The sequence below is a fragment of the Amblyomma mixtum genome, chromosome 3 (genome assembly GCF_055824585.1).
Source record: "Amblyomma mixtum isolate Tamu chromosome 3, ASM5582458v1, whole genome shotgun sequence".
Classification (NCBI taxonomy): Eukaryota; Metazoa; Arthropoda; class Arachnida; order Ixodida; family Ixodidae; genus Amblyomma; species Amblyomma mixtum.
This window is the reverse complement of record NC_143014.1, coordinates 82,109,591-82,130,430: the sequence shown is the minus strand read 5'-3', so window position 1 is coordinate 82,130,430 and position 20,840 is coordinate 82,109,591. Positions and strand designations below refer to the sequence as shown.

The window sequence follows — 20,840 nt, the reverse complement described above, 5'->3', positions numbered from 1 at the left end:
CACCTGTGTGTGTCCCTTCTCATGTCCGGTCTCGTGTGTGCGGAATTATTTCCAAAACCCTTAATGAAAGCCAGCTATAATGCTTCATGACGGAAGTGAGAACAGTGCAATTCGGAAACGCTTAGGCAAGGAGACGCAAGTGGTTAGCAGGCGAACTCCAGCAGCTACGGATGGGCTGTAATCACTGATGTGATTTTTTTTGTCTCCCTTTGTCTTTAGTAAGTCCCGCAGGTCTCAGACTGGAAATGAAGGCCTTCGTTCCCCTGTTGGGCGTCGCGCTCTATTTTGTTGCCTGCGATGGACTCGAAGTTGCCCTACAGTCAGTACAACATCAAGGGCCAAAATGTAAGATCAACCACGTATTGAAGCATCTTCGCTCTTAAGATGTCAGAACTTTTTTTTTACTGTCTGAAATCCGTCTTCACATTACGTCATACCTCCGGTTGAACAAGAGAACAAGGGTCATACACGAACAAGGGTTGAGGTGGCACATTCCAGTTTTTTTAAAAGAGCTTTTTTCTTTCTCGAAGCCACGGCCCCGAAGCAGATCGAGGCACCCCCATTCATTCTCTGCTCTTATTAGGCTTCATCTTCCAGTGGCTTTCTTTGGTAAAACCTGGCGGTTGTGACTGTGCACGTTAACTAGCCACATCGCAAGTAGCTTATAGTTCAGTAACAGCACGGCATTACTATAACACAACGTCGCGCATTTGGGCTAAGAGGTAGTGTCAGTATTGCTAACAACTGCCTTAGCTCGAAGTTTTGTTCCGGCCTGCCGTTTTGCTTTTCCTTCAACTTAATCTATGCGACTCCAACTGCGATGAACAAAAATAGGAGTGATTAAAATACCTTGATATGCCTAGTAGCGGTTGTCTAGTTAGGTACCCAGGTTCTTGTGCGTCGTCGTCAGCATTGGTCGATCAACTCATAGCACCGCGTACTCTTTTCGCGCACGAAACTAGATATACCACGAAAAAAAGCATTTCGCGCAATTTTACGACGAACGCGTTCATTTGCGCTTTAGCTTGCTGTTAGGAGAAAACGCAGTTGGATATTTTTTGCATGCGCTTTCGTGTTCCCAAGAAAAACGAATGTTTTAGTTAAAATAAGTTTGAAGCCTGATGCTGCCCCATGCCCAGTGCATGGCTTGCCTTCGTGCGCAGACCCCTACTTCGTGACAAATGGCGGCTCTCCAACGTCAGGCGCGACCTGCGTCACCCACAAAACAATTTCATGCACTAATTTTAGATTTTTCAGGATATATTATTGCTTTTGGCTTTAATAGCAGACAATAGCTATGTCGTCTTCGTCAAAGCTGTTCCCTATACCGCCCAGAATTGAGCAATTAACCCCGGTGGTTGATGATACCAGAACGACCACAGACAGCCCACTTTGCGGTCGCTACTGTTTACAATAACCTTCCAACAGCGGCGTACTCGTAGTAAAACTCAGACATGTCCAGCCTTCTTGGACAAATATTTTACATACTGGAATATTGTGAGGTACTAGTATGCAAATATTCTTCCGATTCGTAGCAAAATCTTTATTTTAAAGTTTCCATCGCTAGCATCGAGCAGTTAAGACTGCTCGGGCGAACGTTTTTGACGATACCAAAGACGTTAATAGCAAATATGCGCAAGCCTACAGAGGGGAGATCTGTGGATATGTGATTGTGATAGTGAAATATTACAATATGTGAAAAAAAATCGCGTTCCTAAACTCATAACCGTTGAAAAATGCTTTTGTCCAGAAATGTTGGGTATGCTTAGGCGGTATTCAGGGGCAGATTCCACAGAGTCGTTAGCATGGCTCAGGCAGGGGACAAACGCGAACCTATGGCACGTTTGAAATCTTTGCGCATCTGACCCCAAACTGACATAGGCTTGCACTAACGAGAGGCTTCTCATGTGGGACGGCGGTGTGAAGGCCACCACGTGCAAGGAATATAAACAGTGCGTCCTATGACAGTAGCATTGTTTTTCTCGCGGACAGCCACAAAATAAAGCGCTGTCGATACGCGTTCCCAGGGAATTTTGCTGCGCTTCATTTTGTTCACCTTGGTTCCTTGATTACAGATGACAGCGGTTGCGACGAGGCGCGTTTCACGCCCCAGCGGGAGCTATGCGATGCCACGTTCAAACTGAACATCCCTCATAACCACGGGGATATGAAGTTTGTATGCTCGTAAGTAGATCATAATACCGCATTGAAAAAAATGCGGTTGCTGCAGAATGAGAAATTAAGCGCTTCTCTAATAGCCTCAATGCTTCCACTGAACCTTTTTCAAGCGCAACTAGGGACCCTGCATTGTAAACTCGAGTTCCAGTTAAAACCGCTTTAAAATACTGCCTAATCAAGACATTGAATTACTAGCGTCTCTGATAGTGAAGCACACGCGACGTTATAGATAACGCAGATAACGCAAAAAAAATTTCATTTACAAATGGCGCCACTGTCCCGGCTCACATAGCGGAGTCATGCCGTCAACAGTACCGAATCACGCGGAACGGAGCCGGCTCATGAGATGCTGTGTCCGAGGACCGAAGTAACGATTAGTTCGCTGTTTTGATAACGTGAATGCCTCTTTGCAGGGTTATCGGCAAATATAAAATGTGCCTGGCCAACGTGATCCAAGCGACTGGATGCGACAATAAGGAGTTTCTTGTAGAGCAGCTGCAACCAATGCAGCAATACATTCAGCAGAACCGGATCGAATGCATTCCAGACGTAAACTGTACGTAAATACAAAGCACAATAGCTGCCCAACGATGAGCGATGAACGGGCAGTAAAATTTTGCACCTCTGGTATTCCTTTCAGCGTCGTCGGTGGCACGCATACCCACAGGCTATCGGGCCAAGCTAGACCTGTGCACAAGAGACAAGGCATGGGAGACACAGTTCTTGTGTGCCAAAAAATTCCATACAAAATTGCGAAAGATCGAAGACGACAAAGAAGTTGAATCTCACCAAATTTGCAGGTCAGATTTTTTTTCTAATCCGCACTATTGGTGTGTGGCACCTGATGCACCCTTTGGCCGAAATTAGGGCAGATCGACCTGCACCTCTTTCCAAAACAACACAGCCCATCGGATAGGATACACTTGTGGGCTCTGCAGCGCGGCTCGTTTTAATCGGTTAGTGCTCCAAATCTCACGAGTTTCGGCCTCTCCACTCGGCAGGATGACAATTCTAGCGGCACTGAAAGAGCCCCTTTACTCCTTGGCCCACCGCAGACCCGGTGGCCTGTGCATTTCTGACAGACTGCACTTCAAAATGACAACAGCATCAAGAAAATTTCCCTCGCCAGAACAAATGAATTCAAATTTGAGTGTTTTCTTGCAACGTTACGTAACCTAAGGCGAATCGTGATGACAGCGCCTTACTCCTTACATGCCAAAGCAACACAAAATATACGACGACAGGAGCAGCGCGGTACAAGTGCTGGCTACAAAGTATAATGGTTGTCGGTTATAACACTGCTCTATCTGTCGTCTCTCCGAAGCCCGCCAAAAGTAAAAACTCATCGACGAAAATGCAAAAGTGCGCTAGCGTTTGGCTTCGAAGGGCATGTATGGGTTTTATTTCTTTTCCTAGGTCTTTAAGCCGGTACTACAGCTGCTTGAACACAGTCCTCCACAGCGAATCCTGCGAAGAAGACACAGAACTGATGATGCACATGGAGTACTTTCCCAAGGTGCTGACCCAGAAGTACCGCGAGATGTGCTTTGCTGAGCTTAAGCTTACGGCCATGAACGTTGCCAAAAGACTAGAGGGTAAGAGCATGTCAGTTTGCACGCACGCGTGACCGCCTCACGTAGATTCTCCGTACCAATGGAAGCTCTTACGCAGGCTATACAATGGACCAGACGTGCCAGGAAGAAGACGCCACAAAGCAGTTCTTCGCCTGCGGCCTCTTGTTTAATGAGATCATTAGCCACAGCCCTCCTCAAGACAGGATATGCATGTAAGTGCCCGCTCCTCACGTGACTATGGCACCTTAGTGCCGCCAAAAACTGGACATTCCTGTGCCATTCCAATGCAACTAATCAGAGCCAAACCCTGTCCAGACGCATCGAAGCCCACTTCGGACAATACGGCTTCCGTAAGGATACACACCTCCACATAATAAGTGAACTTGGCTGCACAAAGCCGTGATGCTTGTTCCGGCGTTTTTCTTCTCTTTTGTTCGGTTGAGGTAAAAGTGAAAGCGATTCGACAAGACCGAGTACTGAGAAGCGTATCAATAAAAGCTCATCTGAGAGTTGTGCCTCGACGGCATTCAGCCGCATTAGCGAACACCGGACGCCTAGTATTTTGTCTGTAAACCATTTTGTAAACCATTTTCCGAACTGGACGGAATGATTTGCAGTTTTTTTTTATTAGTAAGCACATTTGTCACATGCACTCCTTCCTATTAAGCTGTTCATGCCAAAGATCACCTGATGGTCAAAATTAATATGCAGTAATCCACTACGACGCCTCTCATAACCCATGTGAAGCTTTGGGACGTTAATCCACACATGCCATACCATGCATCGAAAAAAAATTATATATAGACGATCAATCAGACTGATGTGGGAGATTATGCGTTAACATCAATGTTCCTCCGTGCGGAGCAGCCCCTGTCGCTGCCGCGTTCAGATCGTGCGAGCGAGTGTCGTGATCCAGTCCGTCAACCACCGTGCGACAAGCCTACACCCGCTCTACTCTCTCAATCCCATCCAGCAATTAGTGTGACGCGCCGTACCCTTCTCCACTATCCTCCACCTGCTACACGTCGCCTCCAACTCTGTCTTCCCTCCCACTTTCCCTACCCCTCCTATGCTCTTAAAATAGAGGAGGGAAATTTCCTTTTCTCTTGTTTACCACCCGTTGCCTCCCACATTCTCTTTGGTTTCCCTCTTCTCTGCAAGGGGACAGGAAATTTACTCCCTCTCAGCTTTTACACCTGCCAACGAGGCCTCAAACGGACAGACGGATAGACTTTTCCGACATTGGAGTTCTAATACTGCTAACATAATGCTAACACACTGAATAATGCTAACACACTGAAAGCAAAGGTTAAGGCATGAAGAAATGTACTGACTAGAAGGCAGCCATTTGTCGCCAAGTTCACAACGCTCGTTCCATTGATTCACGTTCTGACCTGCTGCGCGTTCCGAGTTCTCATTAGTAGTAAATCAGCCGGTCACTGGACCTTTTTTGTTTTTGTACAGTAGGCGCTGTCCCGCAGCGCGTCTGTCGCGACGTCGTTGGGAGGCATTAGTAGTCTGTCCTATATTCTCCACTTCCCACGGGGTAAGCGCCTGAGCGTAGCTTCGCACATGTGATTTACGGTAATGAGTTCGTAGCAAGCACAAAATTAATGTGGCGATGCATTGTCCTGCCGAGGCAGCTCTAGCCAGTATAACCAGCACAGACCATACTGCTTTATTATATTCGCACACTCCCGCTTTTTTTCCTTTTTGCGTTCTTTTTTTTCAGGGCCTACAGGGACTTCGAAAACTGCACGAATGTGATCGCGAGAGATCTGCACTGCAACGTTGGTTCGGAGTTCAGCAGGCATTCCATGCACGTGATGAACGTGCTGGTGAGCCAGTACGAGGGCTATTGCCGCACTTTTGAGCCGACAAAGAAAGTAGATGAGACTGGCGAACCTGGAGTCGTCACCCCAAACCCCGGACCGGGGCCTGGACCCGGACCCGGACCCGTAACAGCGCAACCTCCTGTCGGCTGCGACGGTGACCTCTACATGGAGAAGTACTTTGAGTGCGGCCTCACTTACATATTCAGCCTTCGTGACGCCATGTTTGGAGACAACCCGCACCACCAAGACCAGATTTGCGAGTGAGTGTAACGTTTCCTTCCGTACGCTACGGCGCCAAAGCAGTGCTAGACGCCACAAGCCCTGTCCCGATACCGCTTGGCCAAGGGCGGTCTTTTGTAATTGTAATTTTGCCCTTTTGAGGATGCCAAGCGTCGCCTTATACAGGGTGTTTCACGTAACTTGAACCAAGCATTTAAAAACAGCGGTAAACCGCAGCCCGCTGAAACCAACGATACATTGTTTGCCATCATGTGGCGCTCCTCAGAATATTTTTTATCGCGCTTAAATTAGTTAATTGACTAAGATGAATTATGCAAATTTTCAAATATTCATTTTAGTGCAAGACCGTTACGTTAGGTTGTAGAGCAGGTTTATAAACAACCAATCCAATTTATTGGAGCATCGTATCTCCTACGGGCCGCCGCGGTGGCTTAGTGGTTATGGTGCTCGGCTGCTGACCCAAAAGACGCGGGTTCGATCCCGGCCGTGGCGGCTAGAATTTCTTTGGAGGAGAAATTCTAGAGGCCCGTGTACTGTGCGATGTCAGTGCACGTTAAAGAACCCCAGGTGGTCGAAATTTCCGGAGCCCTCCACTACGGCGTCTCTCATAGCCTGAGTCGCTTTGGGACGTTAAACCCCATAAACCAAACCAACCATCTCCTACGGGGTCCTTTTTTCCGGCATCTAAAGAAAGCCCGCGAAATGTGAAAAAATGCCACGTGACTGCGCTCGTGCGCTACCAAATTGCAGCGCTCTCAACGGCGTTTCGAGCAAGCGGAGCGTGCCCGCTCACCGTGGCGAAGTGAACGGCAGCCGCGCCGCTGCGGAAAGTGCTGACGCGCTGTCAAGCCGCTACCAAGAGCGGCGGCCGTTCACTTCGCCACGGTCAGCGGGCTCGCTCCGTTTGCTCGAATCGCCGTTGAGAGCGCTGCAATTTGGTAGCGCACGAGCGCAGTCACGTGGTATTTTTTTTACATTTCGCGGGCTTTCTTTAGATGCCGGAAAAAAGGACCCCGTAGGAGATACAATGCTACAATAAACTGGATCGGTTGTTTATAAACCTGCTCTACAACCTAACGTAACGGTCTTGGCACTAAAATGAATATTTGAAAATTTGCATAATTCATCTCAGTTAATTAACCAATTAAGCGCAATAAAAAAAATATTCTGAGGAGCGCCACATGATGACGAACAATGTGTCGTTGGTTTCAGCGGGCTGCGATTTACCGCTTTTTTAAATCCTTGGTTCAAGTTACGTGAAACACCCTGTATGCCGGAACATGCGGCTGACATTCGCTACTGGCTATTAGCCCTGAGGATGAAGACTGCAGCCACCGCTAACTCAGGGAAAAAATAATGTATAGGGAGAGAACGAAAGCAAAATACGGTCCTAGATCAAAATCGTTAAAACGCTTGACTGCATCAGTCGACACTAATTCAACAAGGCGATGATTCGGGGTAGTGGGTATACGTTATGTTCCATAGAGCTGCAAGAACTCCCCTGAGTTCTTGCTGCGCTATGGAACATGACACCAATTCGCTGTCCACTTTTCGTCACCGCCAACAGAGAGAGGTCCGCTCGATACCCCGCTGAAACTGCCAGCACTAAAAGGGCAAGCGGTAAAGCCTGGCGGTAGTTTGAACGCCTTCGCAGTGCTTGATGCGGCAGCTCGTCACAGACACGCAAGCTATAGAGAACAGAATATCCCGAGAACGGGTTGCCTAGCCAGCTGAAGAAAAACTTCTTCATCTGGTCAACCAACATTTTCTCCTGCGCCTGAAATTCGAACGACTGAGCAACAGCCTCACATAATGTGAGCCAGGACGCACAAGCAATATGCTAGCCGCCTATTGAAATCGGCAGTCCGCAAAGCGCGTTTAAAAAGCGAAATGTAGTGTCAGCCACTGGTAAATAGCCGGCTCACTGTGACATTAGCTTATAACAAAGGTACTACACAATATGGCTACCATGATATTACACGCAGAATTATGTTCCTGAAGCAAAAAACTGTGGAGACACTTAAGACGCCATAGGAGCAAAATGCGCTAGCGTTAAAATTTACATTATTGGCATCTTCTGTTGCAACCTTTGTGTGTGTTTGCGTCAGTTTCTTTGCAATTGTCCGTCCATCAAACGCCATACTCACACTGCTAGGTACAGTAGCAGGTGTCCGCTATGATGAGACGGTGGCGACATTTGCACATAATAATGCACGTCGCGGAGAAATTGAAGCCCTAGATGTAGCCCTAGCAATGATGCCCTGATTGTGAGCAAACTGCCCGCCGTGGCAGTTGGCAGTTAAATTAATGATTGGCAGCGAGAGGTTGCCCGGGAAGAGCGACCTGCGTCGAGCAAGACACACTGATGGCAGCACCTGCCATCACAGGGCAATGGCGCATCGCTTAATGGCTGCACCACTGCGCCAGGAGAGGAGGAGCCCCGGAGATCTATATGAATGCAAGGAGAGAATGACCTATGTTGCGGAGCTAAAAGAAGATGAGTACGAAGACGCCATGAACGAAAAAAAAAATTAAAAGGAATCGGTGTGTGCGGTCAGTGAGCGTAGTTCGTAACGGCGATCGCTCACGCATTTTCCTCCTGTCACCCAAGCGAGCAACACTGAGTTTTAGTGCGAAAGAACTACTTCAACACGGTCCCAGCCAAGAATCTTGTGTGAAACTCGGCGTAACTCGGGTAAGCTCGGGTTAGATCGGAGGAGCGTCGCGCAAGCTGCAGCCAATGGGAGGGTGACCTTGAGGGCGACCTAGGCCAAACCTAGCATAGCAACAGCGCCTGCAGAAATAAAATAAATATTGTCGCGACTCGGTTTCGAACCCGCGGCGCGCGAACAGATCAGGTTCGCTACACACTGCACGAAACCGATTATTTATTCCCACCTGCCACGGTATGCAGGTTGCTCATAATCCGGCGCCCAGGTTGCAGTATGCCACGGTAGGCTGGTTGTGATGACGTCACGAGATGTCGTGACATCCCTCGTGAACAATCAGTGAATTTCGTCCACGACATCGGCAGGGGTTTGGTGTGACAACTCCAATACTATCGCATCAAAATGTAAATGAAACGCGTACCTACAACACCTTACTACTGCCGGGCTATCATGCAGATATCAGCCCCGGTACCAGGCACTGCGGTTGTAGTCGCAGAAAGGGATAAGGCTTCTAAGAAAGACAACGTACAAAGTGCAAATACGCAGGGACGTCGAGTCACACCCGAGCAGTTATCCGAACTTAAGGCGGGGACACATGTGCGGAGGTACGGAGTTCTGAGCACTGCGCACCGGCGATCGCCGCCTGCGCCAAACCGAGTAGATATGACCGGCCCGCCGCATGCGGCGGCCGCACCGGCGGGCGTCAGCAGCCAATGAGAGCGCGGACAGCGCCAACGTCATTATGACGTAGGGGCGCGCTTCTCTGGCCGGTCGACCAGTCTGGATCCGGTCAGCCGGCGTCAGAAAACTAAGCGAAAATTTGTTGACGTAAATAATAAACCTAGAATAAAGAAATGAGAAGAATAAAATCAATTTTGAGGATCACGGACCAATAAAGAGTTGTTGGCGAAAGCGACAGCTGCTATACAAGCAAATTGCTTGCCAAAGCTGCCTCGCAGCTCCCGCTTGCCCACTGCTGCGGTGCAGCTCTCCTGGTGTCCGCTAGCTCCGCTACTGAAGGCGTCGCGGAAGTCGACTGTATCTTGATTGTATTATGGGATGATGCGATTTACAGTAAAGCAATGGCAAGAGCAGCCCTTTAATATATAGCGCAGGAGACTTCCGAAGCGCCGTCCGCTGCGTCTTCGATGCGAAACAGGCAACGCCTAGCGACGACTAGGGCAGCCAAGGAGCATCGCAGTTCGTCATCCGGCACGCCAGTGGGCGGCGCCGTTGAGAATATCTCGGCACTTGCGCAGGCATGTTTTGACCTTGCTCCTTTGGCTGTTTTGTCTTTTCTGGTGCGGACGTTAATGCACCCAGCCAGGCAGAGCTGGCCCATCCGTTCAAGCGCTCCGTTCAAGCTCCGGCCCATCGGCCGGAGCTTGAACGGAGCGCCGCACTGGGTGCTTGCCGATGGATGTGTTCCTGCATGCTTGCTGTGTGCCGGTGAACAGCTTGCGGTGCGCCGCGCATCGCGCCGGACCTTTTTTCGCACATGTGTCTCCTGCTTTATTGTCACGCCCTATGAAGCCGTTCCCACGTACTGCACGGTTCGAGTAATTCAAGAGAGCACCGCGCATCACTGTCTAGAGCTGCGGAGCTCCAGCAGCGTGACAAAAATCCACGAAACGAACTACTCGTGCATGCGCGAAGTGGTCGGGGCAGTTGTCACACAGGGTGTTCGCAAACGCGTCAGCTTGCTGCGAAGGGCAATTTTCGAGTCTGCGATCTTCACGAGGACTGAATGTTGCCTAATTTGCTGATGCCGCTTTTGATGCCTTAATTGGCATTGCTCATGGCACTGATTTTTCACACAGCACCCGAAAAACACGGCAGTGCGACGTTTTTCAGCTTCCTCCCTTTCTTGTCACTTGCAGAACTATAAACATGCACAAGACGTGCCTAGAGGGTAACAAGAAAACCTCGCTCTGTTCAGATCTGCCGGATATAAAAGCGAGCCTTGACCATATTAACAATGAACTCTGGAGTGCTCCCGGTGCCAAATGTAATTCCGCACAGTACAAGCGCTCCGGTAAGTGAACCCTAAGATTTGAAGACCTTGATCATGGCCACTGAAATCCTGCTCTTATCACTGTCGCTCTTAATAGGAAGAATACGGTTTCGGACGTCGGAGCAGCAGTGCGTTGTTCGTGAATATGCAGCAACATTCTTCACGTGCGGAACAATTTTCCTCAAGAACACGTTCCCTCAAGCTGTGTCCAAGGACGAAGACTGCAGGTAAGCTTAAAGCCCTTGAAGGAGCTCGCAGGCCAGGCGAATGAGCCGAATGCGCTTTAGAGCCAGGCGATCGCCAGCTGGAAGTGTGCGGAGTTCGGGTATAGTACGGGTGGCGCCAAGTAAAAGGGCGCCACACCTCAAGGCGCGTTCCCATCGGCGAGTCGCAGAGGTCGCGCCGCGCGACCAGTTGTGCGCAAATCGGTATAGCCGCGGAGTAGCAACGCGACTTAACGTCGCAAATCTCCTCATTTAAACAGCGGCGCCCCAAGAAATTACGCCACGACGCGTCGCATTTGTCAACATCCGGCTTCCAGTAATGCTCCTGATGGCACAGCGGATGTTCGAAAATAATCAAGGGAATATTTTGGAGTAAATTTGCGACGTTCTTAGTGCGTTGCGCTTGTGTTTTTGCCTTGGAACAAGCGCACGCACATATGCATGAAGTTAAAATACGTTGCCGCTTTGTGAAATGTGGGCCTTCAGGACAGCCATTATGTCCATGAGCATTTTGCTTAGCTGTGGCGCTAGTATTAGACAGTACTACATATTGTTTAGCACCGGATGTTCGCTTGCAAACTGCGCCTCCCTACGCGACTCTCTGGTCGCAAGGCACGGTCTCCTGTTGTTCGCCCTCAAGCCTGAGCTAGTGCCAAGTAGTGGAGTCCGCATAAGGCTGGCCAGGCTGGGAGCCACCTTGTCGGAACGTGGGATGCGCGATCACCTGCATGGACAATGCCACCATGAAGGCAAGTGGCTCCGAGGCTAAGCAGAGAAAGACCGGTCTTTAAGGGAACTCTCCTTAATGCTTCTCTCCATTGGGAAAGTTTAGAGATGATTCCCTGCATATTGTGGGCAAACAACGCCAACACTGATACCAAGGTTGTTCCAACAGGTTTTACAGGGAGTTTCTCAGATGCAAGGAGTACCTTATCCCATGCAAGTCACAGAGTGACATTTCGTCATCACTTGATCATTTTAGCACAGTTCTGACGGAAGGTTATGAAAGCAAGTGCACGGGCTACAACATAACCGGTGAGTCCTAGTGCGTCCGTCTTTCGCGCTTCTCTATTTGTTGCCATATTCTGGCAAGGACCCTGGACCGGCAGCAGGCGCAGCAGAATAGCTTCAACACCAGCGGCGGTGCTTCAGTGGCGATAGCGCTCGGCTACCGAGCCCAAGAGCGGGTTGCAGCCTTGGCCGCGACGTCTGCTGCTATACAAAAACGCCCGTGCGCTGTGCGATGTCCCCAGGCGGTCAGAATTAATATAGGATCCTCCAGTACCGCGCCCCCCATAGCCCTCGTGAAAGACGTTAATAACTTCAAAATTGGTTCCTACGGGTTTCATCTACACTTTACCTCTTAAGGGCATCATCTAAACCTGGCGTCAGGCTAAAGGGGTTTGTCTTATCGTGCACACCTAACATTAATACAGTGCAATACATGAGGCTTCAAACGAGTTTCCTTACTTGTGCATCTTGTCCTTATCAATTAGTAAGGTAGTAGTGTCGCATCCACCGCAGCCGAGTTATTCTCGGACCTTGTACAAACGAGGCGGGTGTAGTAGATGTTTATTAAGGCCAAAAAGTCATTCCGCGGGAGCAAGATACGCTGCATATTCTCACCGGTAGCGCGCAGTGGCCTATGAGTGACATACCGGCTCGAATGCGCCCTGCGTCGAAAAATGAGTTGCGTATGTTCACAAGGCGTTCAGCAGCTTAACTCGCCCGGCGCTGCACTAGAACGGCGCGGCAAGTTCTAGTCGAAGCGTGTGTCGCAGATTGTGCGCAGCATTTATTTGCTTGCCCTTCATATCTCTGGCAGATGCTCTGCCACTAACTCATGACCCCTCATTGATGCAGATACATGCAACAAGCTGGTTTTGATAAAGAACTTCTTCTCTTGCGGCCTGACCTACTACCAGTCCTACAACGAGTTTGGCGCGACATACCTCGTCGCTGAGCCCCACGCTTGCAAGTATGTCGCACGAGTCGTGATGGAGGCTCTGGGAACCATATATTCAAATTCGTCTCTTTGGTGTTTCCATCCCACAGGTTGCTGTACGATTTCCACAACTGCAGCTATGAGTCAGTCCTGAAGAACAAACCGAATTGCAAGGAGACCACAGAGCTTTTCGACAACATCAAGAAGGTCAAGGACTACATAAACGGCATGTTCAACACCAAACACAAGTCGGACTGCAGAACTCCTGCAGGTGAGGCATAGTACGCTGCATAGCAGAAGCGCCCTCAAATCGCCTACGCTTGCTGCTTGATAGTATTCGTAGCGTAGCTCTCGCAAAGCACTCGGCGGCTGTATTCAGAGTTTGCACTTTCAAAGGTCAGCGTCGGAAGTAGCCCACTCGCGCCATGCCGGGTGTGTTTCGGCGTAGACTTTCCGTAATATTAAAAAAAAAGTGTTGAGATCAAATATTTTTCTAGCGCAGTACCGTCAATGGTGGCGGACGCTTCTAGCTTTCTTCTATGTTTCTAGCTGACCGTTTGTAATTTACATATCAATTTTCAGTTTTTGGTGCGAAAGCACGATTTCGATGAGTAAATTCCGAGCAATATGTTGCCATTCTTGTCAGTTTGCTTTATGAGGGTTTAACGTTTAAAGCGAGTCAGGCTATAAGGGATGCCGCAGCGAAGGGCTCCGGAAATTTCGACCCCATGGGGCTCTTTAACGTGCACTGACATCGCACATACACGGGCCTCAAGAATTTTGCCTCAATCGAAATTCCACCGCCGCTGCCGGGATCTAATCTGCGCCTTACCTAGCAGCCAAGCGCCATAACCACAGAGCCACCGCGGCGGCTAGTTCGTCAGTTTGTGTCCAGTACCTTGCGATGTTTGTGGGTTGTGCCAAGTAAAATAAATTAAAATAAATCAAACAAATATTGCCACGACTGGGATCCGAACCCATGGCGATGCGAGCAGATCAGCTTCGCTGGCCAGTGCTTGAGAGAACTAGGCTATCGCCGAAGCAAAGCACGCTTGGTGTTAAACTGCAGCACACACTCGCGCTGTACATTGCACATCGTCTTCATCAACTTACATCTGCGGCGCGAAAACACAGATAATTTTCTTTGTCGTCCTCGTTATCGTTCATGGAATTCTGTTTTTTGCACGTTCATAAAATTCAGGCAAAAATTGCCTGGTATTTTTTTTTTTTACTCGAACCTATTCAGCGCTACGTTGCAAATGATCCTGGCCGTCCTAGCATGTTAAACTGAAACCGAGCGGTCAGAGTGGAATTTCTGCCAACAAGGCTCCTCTGAAAAATCTCTCAGCAGCGTTGCGTTCATTGCACTCCAAAACCGTTTGTGACGGTCACGTCCTGGGGTAAGGCCAGCAATTGTCTGAACTATATGGCGTGGCAGCATTCACATCTGGGTGCATTCGTATTGTACATCTGCCTGCGCATTTCGCGGCTACAACTGCGCAGGGATGGAGAAGCGGCGCGTCTACTTGGGGCTGGAGAGGCAGAGCTCCTGCAACCAATTCAAGGCCATCAAGAAACTCGTGCTGTGCGGAGTCACCTTCCACCGGATGCTCTTGACCATCGAGAATGGCACGAACGCGAAGGACAACCGATCTCGAGTGTGCCCGTAAGCCATCACTGCAGCGTGAATCAGCGGTCTGTACACTGTACACTGTACACTGCACACTGTGTGCGTTGCGCGCTGCACCTCTAGCTTTCACTTCGCTTTGGCGGTGCCAAGTCAAGGAAAAGCCTGGCAGATGAGGGAACTGCAGTCAACACATACTCTACTGCAATATGCCAATTCCCTCTTCGCTACCTTTTCACGGAAAACAAAGAATATATACAGGGTGTTTCACCTAAAATTTTACACAATTTTAGAAAACACGCTTCTTGAGTTAGAATAGTGTTTTTTTTTTTGCATAGCATTGTCAGCAGCGTAGTACGTAAGAATACAACTAAGACGTGCTAACTAGAAGGCTGGTTAACCAATATTGAATAGTTAAATTTTTTTAGCTATCACTGCTAGGCTCCTTAGTTTTAAGAGGCGTGTAGCCCACCGTAAGTAATAACCACACGAGTTTTTTGGCGGGCTTTCTTTGGAGTTCGGAAAAAAGATACACGCGAGGCTTTCTTTATCGCAAATAAATGGAATGGGTGTTCCTGAAGGTGCTCTCCAACTTTGCTATTCACATTTGCTGTCTAAAGTCAATATTTACGCATTTAGGAAAATTGCCTTAATTGTTAATTAATTGCAAAACAAAAAATGCCTGTGATGCGTAAGTCGGTTGGTAGATGTACGCAAGTGGTTTCCCTGGCCTACCTCAAATATCTCATTTTTTAACCCTTGGCTAAAGTTACAAATCCATCAGGACGAGGCGTCAAGTGGCACTCACTTGACGCCTCGTCCTGATGGATTTGTAGCTTTTAGGCCCGTGGCAAACTAAGTTTCAAGCGAAAAAAAAAACAGTTCTCGATCCAGCAGCGGCATCGTGGGGCCGTCGTTTGAGGCCATTCGTGGCCAATGGTCCGATGCGGCGTCGCTTGGGGACAAAGTTCCGAAAATTGTACGACGCACGCTTTAAAATTACTTTACCTTACATCGTATGCGAGGGCCGCAATATCTGACACTTACAGTCGATTGGTTGTTTCTGAGTGTCTATTTGTTTGTTTTCTTCTCCCTGAAGGCTCGTGAAGGAAATGAAGTATTGCATGTACGCGGCAACGCACGACTCCGGATGCTCTGATGCCCTGTTTCTCAACACCGAGATATCAGTGCTTAAGAAGCACCTACTGATGGAGTATGAAGACAGCTGTAACGTGCTACCATCGGGTGATGACCAGGAGTTCAAGGCGTACCGGCAAGGTGAGCATCTGAGAAAAACAATGCGTTACATTCGTGTGGTAATTTCCTGCCCGACCTCTGGCGGCAGTGATATATGAATATTTTCTATGCGCACGTACGAGAGACATATTGGTGTACCTGCCTATTTCTTGTGCTTAACCCCATGGGCAATGTTTAGCAGTGCCAAGAACGGTCGGTCACAACAATTTTGATTTACCTGGAACTTGGAGGCAGAACTCCTAGCAACATATACTCCTCGGCGCGACCGATTTCTTCGTGTGATTGTGGTAACAGCGTTAACTTTCCGACTTGATGTGTTTTTATTCCCTCAGGCGTGGTGAGACGATTGTCTTCAACATTGCAAATACAGTTTTGCTAACATACGTTATCTATTTAGCATTAAATTCACTTTTAACCATATACGAGAGATTAAGTCACGGAAAAACAGTGCGTACACCCGTCTGGGTGGTTTAAGAGTGCACCAGCTACGGCGTTCTGGCACTCAGCCGGAGTTCGCGGATTCGATTCCCTGCTCAGACAAAGGTGAAGGCCTGTGTACTGAGATTTTGGTGCATGCTTGAAAGCATCGCGAAGTCAAAGTTAATCCCGAGCCCTGCGCTACAACATAATGGATACACCATTCTTGATGATATAATCTGCCGAGCTTTGCGCAACGTCACGGCAGCAGGACTAATCCAAGGCCTTCATAAAGAACCACAAATACGCTCATCAATAAAGCGGCGTATGGCCTTCACAAAAAAAAAAAACTTTTAAAACACGCAGTGGCTTTCAGCTTAATACTGTCGCTTCTTTCTTTTTCCTTTTTGTGAACAGCGTGCGAGCTGAAGGAGTTTACCCAGGAATGGGAATCTTGTGACGCGGCAATGGAGGATGACATCGGCATTTTCTACCGCAATGGCTCCACGTTTCGAAAAAATTCCCTGACCAATCGTGTGCGGCGAAGACTTTGCAGGTGAGCACACTCTACGCACTTTTAACGCTACAGGGTTGAGAGCCACGTGACGGCGTCGTCGTCTGCGTCGGTGGCGGCGTCCGCGTCGCCGGCCGTGAGCGCAAAATCCAGAAAAAATCCCCAGAGAAGCAACCTAGGAGCAAACTGCCCACTGTGGCAGGTGGCAGCTAAAGTAATGACTGGTCACGAGGGGTTGCTCGCGGAGGGCAACCTCGGTCGCACAAGCCCCACGGGTGGCAGCCGGGTCATTCCACGCGAAACGTCCCAGACCCAAAATGCGGCAACCAGCGATTCCGTGTAAAAAAATTCGGCTATTTGGCGATTGTGTGAATGGAGTTTCAACGAAGTATTTTTCCCGAAAAAAAAAATTTTGCTCAAGTAAGCGCTCTTAGAAGTTCACGCGAAGAAGCAATAGTTGGTTGGAGTTTAAAATTTTGAAATCAAATTTGAAACACGGTACCGTGACAAATCCTATTTTTTGAATATTTCACTTTAGTTGTTCTGTGATCTTACTTGATTAATGAAGCCACGCAAGAATTTTCCGCGTTTTCTTGGTTCAGTAAAAAAAAAGTGGCGTTTTAAGAAATTTTTTACTTAGGAGTCGTTAACGTTTCAGCCACAATAATTTTTCCTTTCACCTGTTTTGCTGTAGCTAATGCTAAAATAAATTAAAATTGTTAAATAGAATACTTATTAAGAATATTACTTGCAACGTTGGCGAAAAGAGACTTTTCCCCGAGATTCAGACCTAAATTAAGGATCAAGGCCCTCTAGATAAAAATGCATCAGATGGCTCATAATGCCCGCCAACTTTATTGCTTGTAAACTGGGAATTTTGATTCGAGCAAATTTCGTTAGAGGGGAGAAATAACTTTTTGAATCCCGAACAGATGCGAGGAGAATGGAGCTAGAGTAGTTAGCTGTCGATGCAAACAACAAAGGTCGCTGAATGTATGTGCATGTCAGGTGCTCTTTGACATGAGGTATTGATTCCCCATAAAGCTGAAACCTAGGTTAGTCTCCACCGGACGCGTTGCGAGCTATACTGAGCGCAGTAGTCGCCGCCTATGTTTATGGCACTAATATGCACTTTGGCTCTCTGTCAAGCGAACATGTGTTGTCACATCTAGTGAGTTGCTGTTCATACTGAGTACGACAGTACGTGCTCTGCAGTGAAGACACAATTCCGCAGTATCTACCAAGGAGGCTGGTTAAACAGTCACTTTTTGCGAACTTTGGAAGTAATTTACTTAAAAAGCACTCTGCTTAACAATTAAGAATGGTGCGTGAAATATTCTAAAATAATATCAGTCATTGTACCCTGTTTCACGTTTGATTTAAAAATTTGTTACACCAACCAAATTTGCATCTCCGCGGAAACTTCAAATCACGCTTACGAGAACAAAATTTTCAAAAAGAAAAACACTTCGTAAAAACTCAGTTGACATAATCGCCTACCACCTCAATTTTTTTATTTTTTTCCGAAAGGAATCGGCGGTGGTCGCTTACGCGTTCTGGGACGGTTCTCGTCGAGTGACCCAGTACGCATGCATCGCAGGGCAGTGGCCCATCGCTTAACCGTTGCACCACTGCTCCAGGAGTGGTATGGGACTCCCGGGAATCTATGAATGTAGACAATGACCAATTCCGCACATATGTTCGTTAGCCCATTAACGCTATCATGTCGTACCCTTAAAGCAGAGCTTAAAAGTATGGTGAAGAGGGAAATAAAAAGGGAGAGTGAGAAAGCGGCTGGCAGCCTGTTTTGCACATCGCTTTAGACCAAGGGGTGTAGTTATAGTACACAAGCAACTGCATACGTACACAATGAAAATAAACAAAAAGTAGTGCAAGCTAGAAAACATGACTCATCTTTTCCGGGAGGTGGGAAAGAGAAAGAAAGAAAAAAGATTATAAAGGGCTTAGAGCTGTTTTGGGAAGGCCTGAAGCTTTCTTTACCCGTGAACGTCGCCGGGGGAGACATTGCACTGTGTTTCCCAGTTTTGCGTAGCCTTGGAGCTGGGTGGCCAGTTCTGTACCGACTCATGATGTGAGATCGCAGGTTTCGCTTTTTCGTCCAGCCTATGTGTAGTGCGGCCGACCTTTCATTTTACTCCGTCTCAGGTTTTAAAATAGAAATCATGCTGAAATTTTCAAAGCAATAAAAAAGATATTTCGACCCTCACTGACTAGAATAAAAATGGTTCCCTGCTTCTGATTCATGCAGTCCGTGCATTGTAGCGCGGGGGATCCCAGATCCCTTGTCAGTGCTGGTGGGAGGTCCCCCTCCGAGGCCCCCCTGACTTAACCCCCTGCTTAAAGCGGAGCTTAAGTGTCCCCTGCAGTGTTTATTTGTAGAAAAGTACTAAAAAAATCGGTTTCCATTTTCGGAATGTACGGCCAAACCAGATCGCCTCCGACTTTGTACGAAGATGATGCATTCACTACTCACCACGTACTCAGACGTGCACAACAGCAGCTCTAATATTTGCCCCGCAGTCGAGCTGACACCGCTAGTCCAGTCATTTCTTCTAATTCAGTCTACAACAGCAAGCAATTTTTCAGAGGCAGCGCGCAATCGTGACATGAGAATGCTGCCCTTATTTTTCATTTGCGCTCCACATCGCAAGTGGCGGACACTTGCACACCCGGCCAATTCTTTAAACAGCATCGCTCAACCATTGATGCTCCAGCTTGTCAGCGCCTTATCGCGGCGCGGAGTGGCGAAAGAAGCGAGAATAAGCGCATGTGTAACGCGCTGACAAGCCGGCGGGTACGGCGCTCGCGCGACAGTGTTAAAAGGATTGGTCTGGTGCGCGCTAACATCCCTCCTAAACTGATCCAAACTGTCATTGATTGGCGCGCCTTGCATCATTCGACAGTTGCTGAACACAGCATAACAACGGAAAACAAAAAAATGCCGCGATGCGTCGGTCCTTTCGACTTGCCAAGTCACTCGAAATCACCCTCCTGCAAACGTCAGGGGAAAGCGACCTCTGTTGCATTCGTTTTCTCCTTGTCAACCTGCGAGCCCTTGGCACTTGCAAACAACTACGTACTCTGATGACCCTTCGCAATGTCAGAGCAAGTAGTCGATTTGTCAGAGACCAATGCGTAAAAACCGGCACCCCAGAGCTGTTCTTTTCTCCTTTCCCCATTCTGTGCAGAGATCTCATCGGCTACCGCAAGTGCCTGAACGACTCGGCTGACAAGCACCACTGCTCCGCGCTAGCCCCCCAGGTCTCTGAAATGAGCAACGAGCTGTTCGATCGGCTGGGCCTAATCTACTGCTCGGGCGGCACTCGCCATGCTGGCCTCTGGAGCCTGATCGTCGCCCTCGCCGCCAGCTGGCTCATGCGCCAGTCCGCGGACCGACCGATCTAGAACAGCGCTGGACACTCACCGAAGGCAGAGCAAAGCAATAAAATTGAAAGCTGGTTCATGGCTACACGGCGTTTCCTTTCTTGCGCTGGGCAGTGGCGCAGCATGTACCGAGAAGGAAGAGGTTCGCGGGGCTCTAAAATGTGGACGCCACGTATGCTACTCAAGGCTTGCCGTTACTTCGAACGTGGTTAACTGAGCATGCTCTCTACTCGACGGCTTGGCGAGTTGGGTGTGCAATGGCTTACACTTCAGTGCACGCCATAGATGGGACGTGGTCTGTGCGTACTCATATTCACGTCCATTCGTGTGTCCGCTAAAGTGTGTGTGCGCTTACAGTGAAAGCGAGGCACGAAGTGGCGCCGAGCTCTAGAGATGGACGGCAGCTCGAGGTGCTGCTGCGTGCTATGAAAGTATGAGTACTCGAATACTCCCTGAGGAACACCTGACGGTGGACAAGCGACCAGCGTATTCAATTGGCGCTTGAAGGCAGGCCTGAGATATTTGCCCAAAGAGCGGTGCGCCCAGGCCTTCATGAACGTGAAGCCGAGAACACTCAATGTCAGCGGTTACAACCTTCAGTTATGAAAAAAAAAACATTCTGTTGCCCCATAAGCTACCCGCAGTTCAGTAGCAGGTGCTTCAGCCATGTCTTCTTCAGCCACGTCACCTTTTTGGAGTGCAGGATACAATCAAGCTGGAGTGAATCTAGAACACCACCTGTGAGCGAAACACATTTTGTCGTTATGCGTTATGCTATAGCAAGCAACCAGTACGATTATTGTATCTAAGCAAAACGGTCCCCCGAGGAGTGCATTCATCAACCGGTTATGAACGGATGTTCCGCTACAGAGTGCTGAAAAACGGCGTGTTCGCATCTGGATTTGGTCCGTTAGTACAAAGGCTTGACGCTGACTTAAATA

At 48.6% G+C, this 20,840-nt stretch overlaps 1 protein-coding gene across 1 annotated transcript; it reads left to right on the top strand.

Moving 5' to 3' along the window:
• Nucleotides 1-245: 245 nt before the first annotated feature.
• LOC149350790 (uncharacterized) lies at nt 246-19,920 on the top strand. The gene is made up of 16 exons (XM_089575565.1): nt 246-345; nt 2,076-2,184; nt 2,592-2,734; nt 2,819-2,978; nt 3,595-3,773; nt 3,850-3,964; nt 5,485-5,847; nt 10,377-10,531; nt 10,608-10,737; nt 11,630-11,769; nt 12,598-12,712; nt 12,790-12,950; nt 14,183-14,345; nt 15,406-15,584; nt 16,398-16,536; nt 19,704-19,920. The coding sequence occupies exons 1-16, from the start codon at nt 246-248 to the stop codon at nt 19,918-19,920; spliced, it is 2,568 nt and encodes an 855-aa protein (XP_089431691.1).
• The last annotated feature ends 920 nt before the right edge of the window (nt 19,921-20,840 follow it).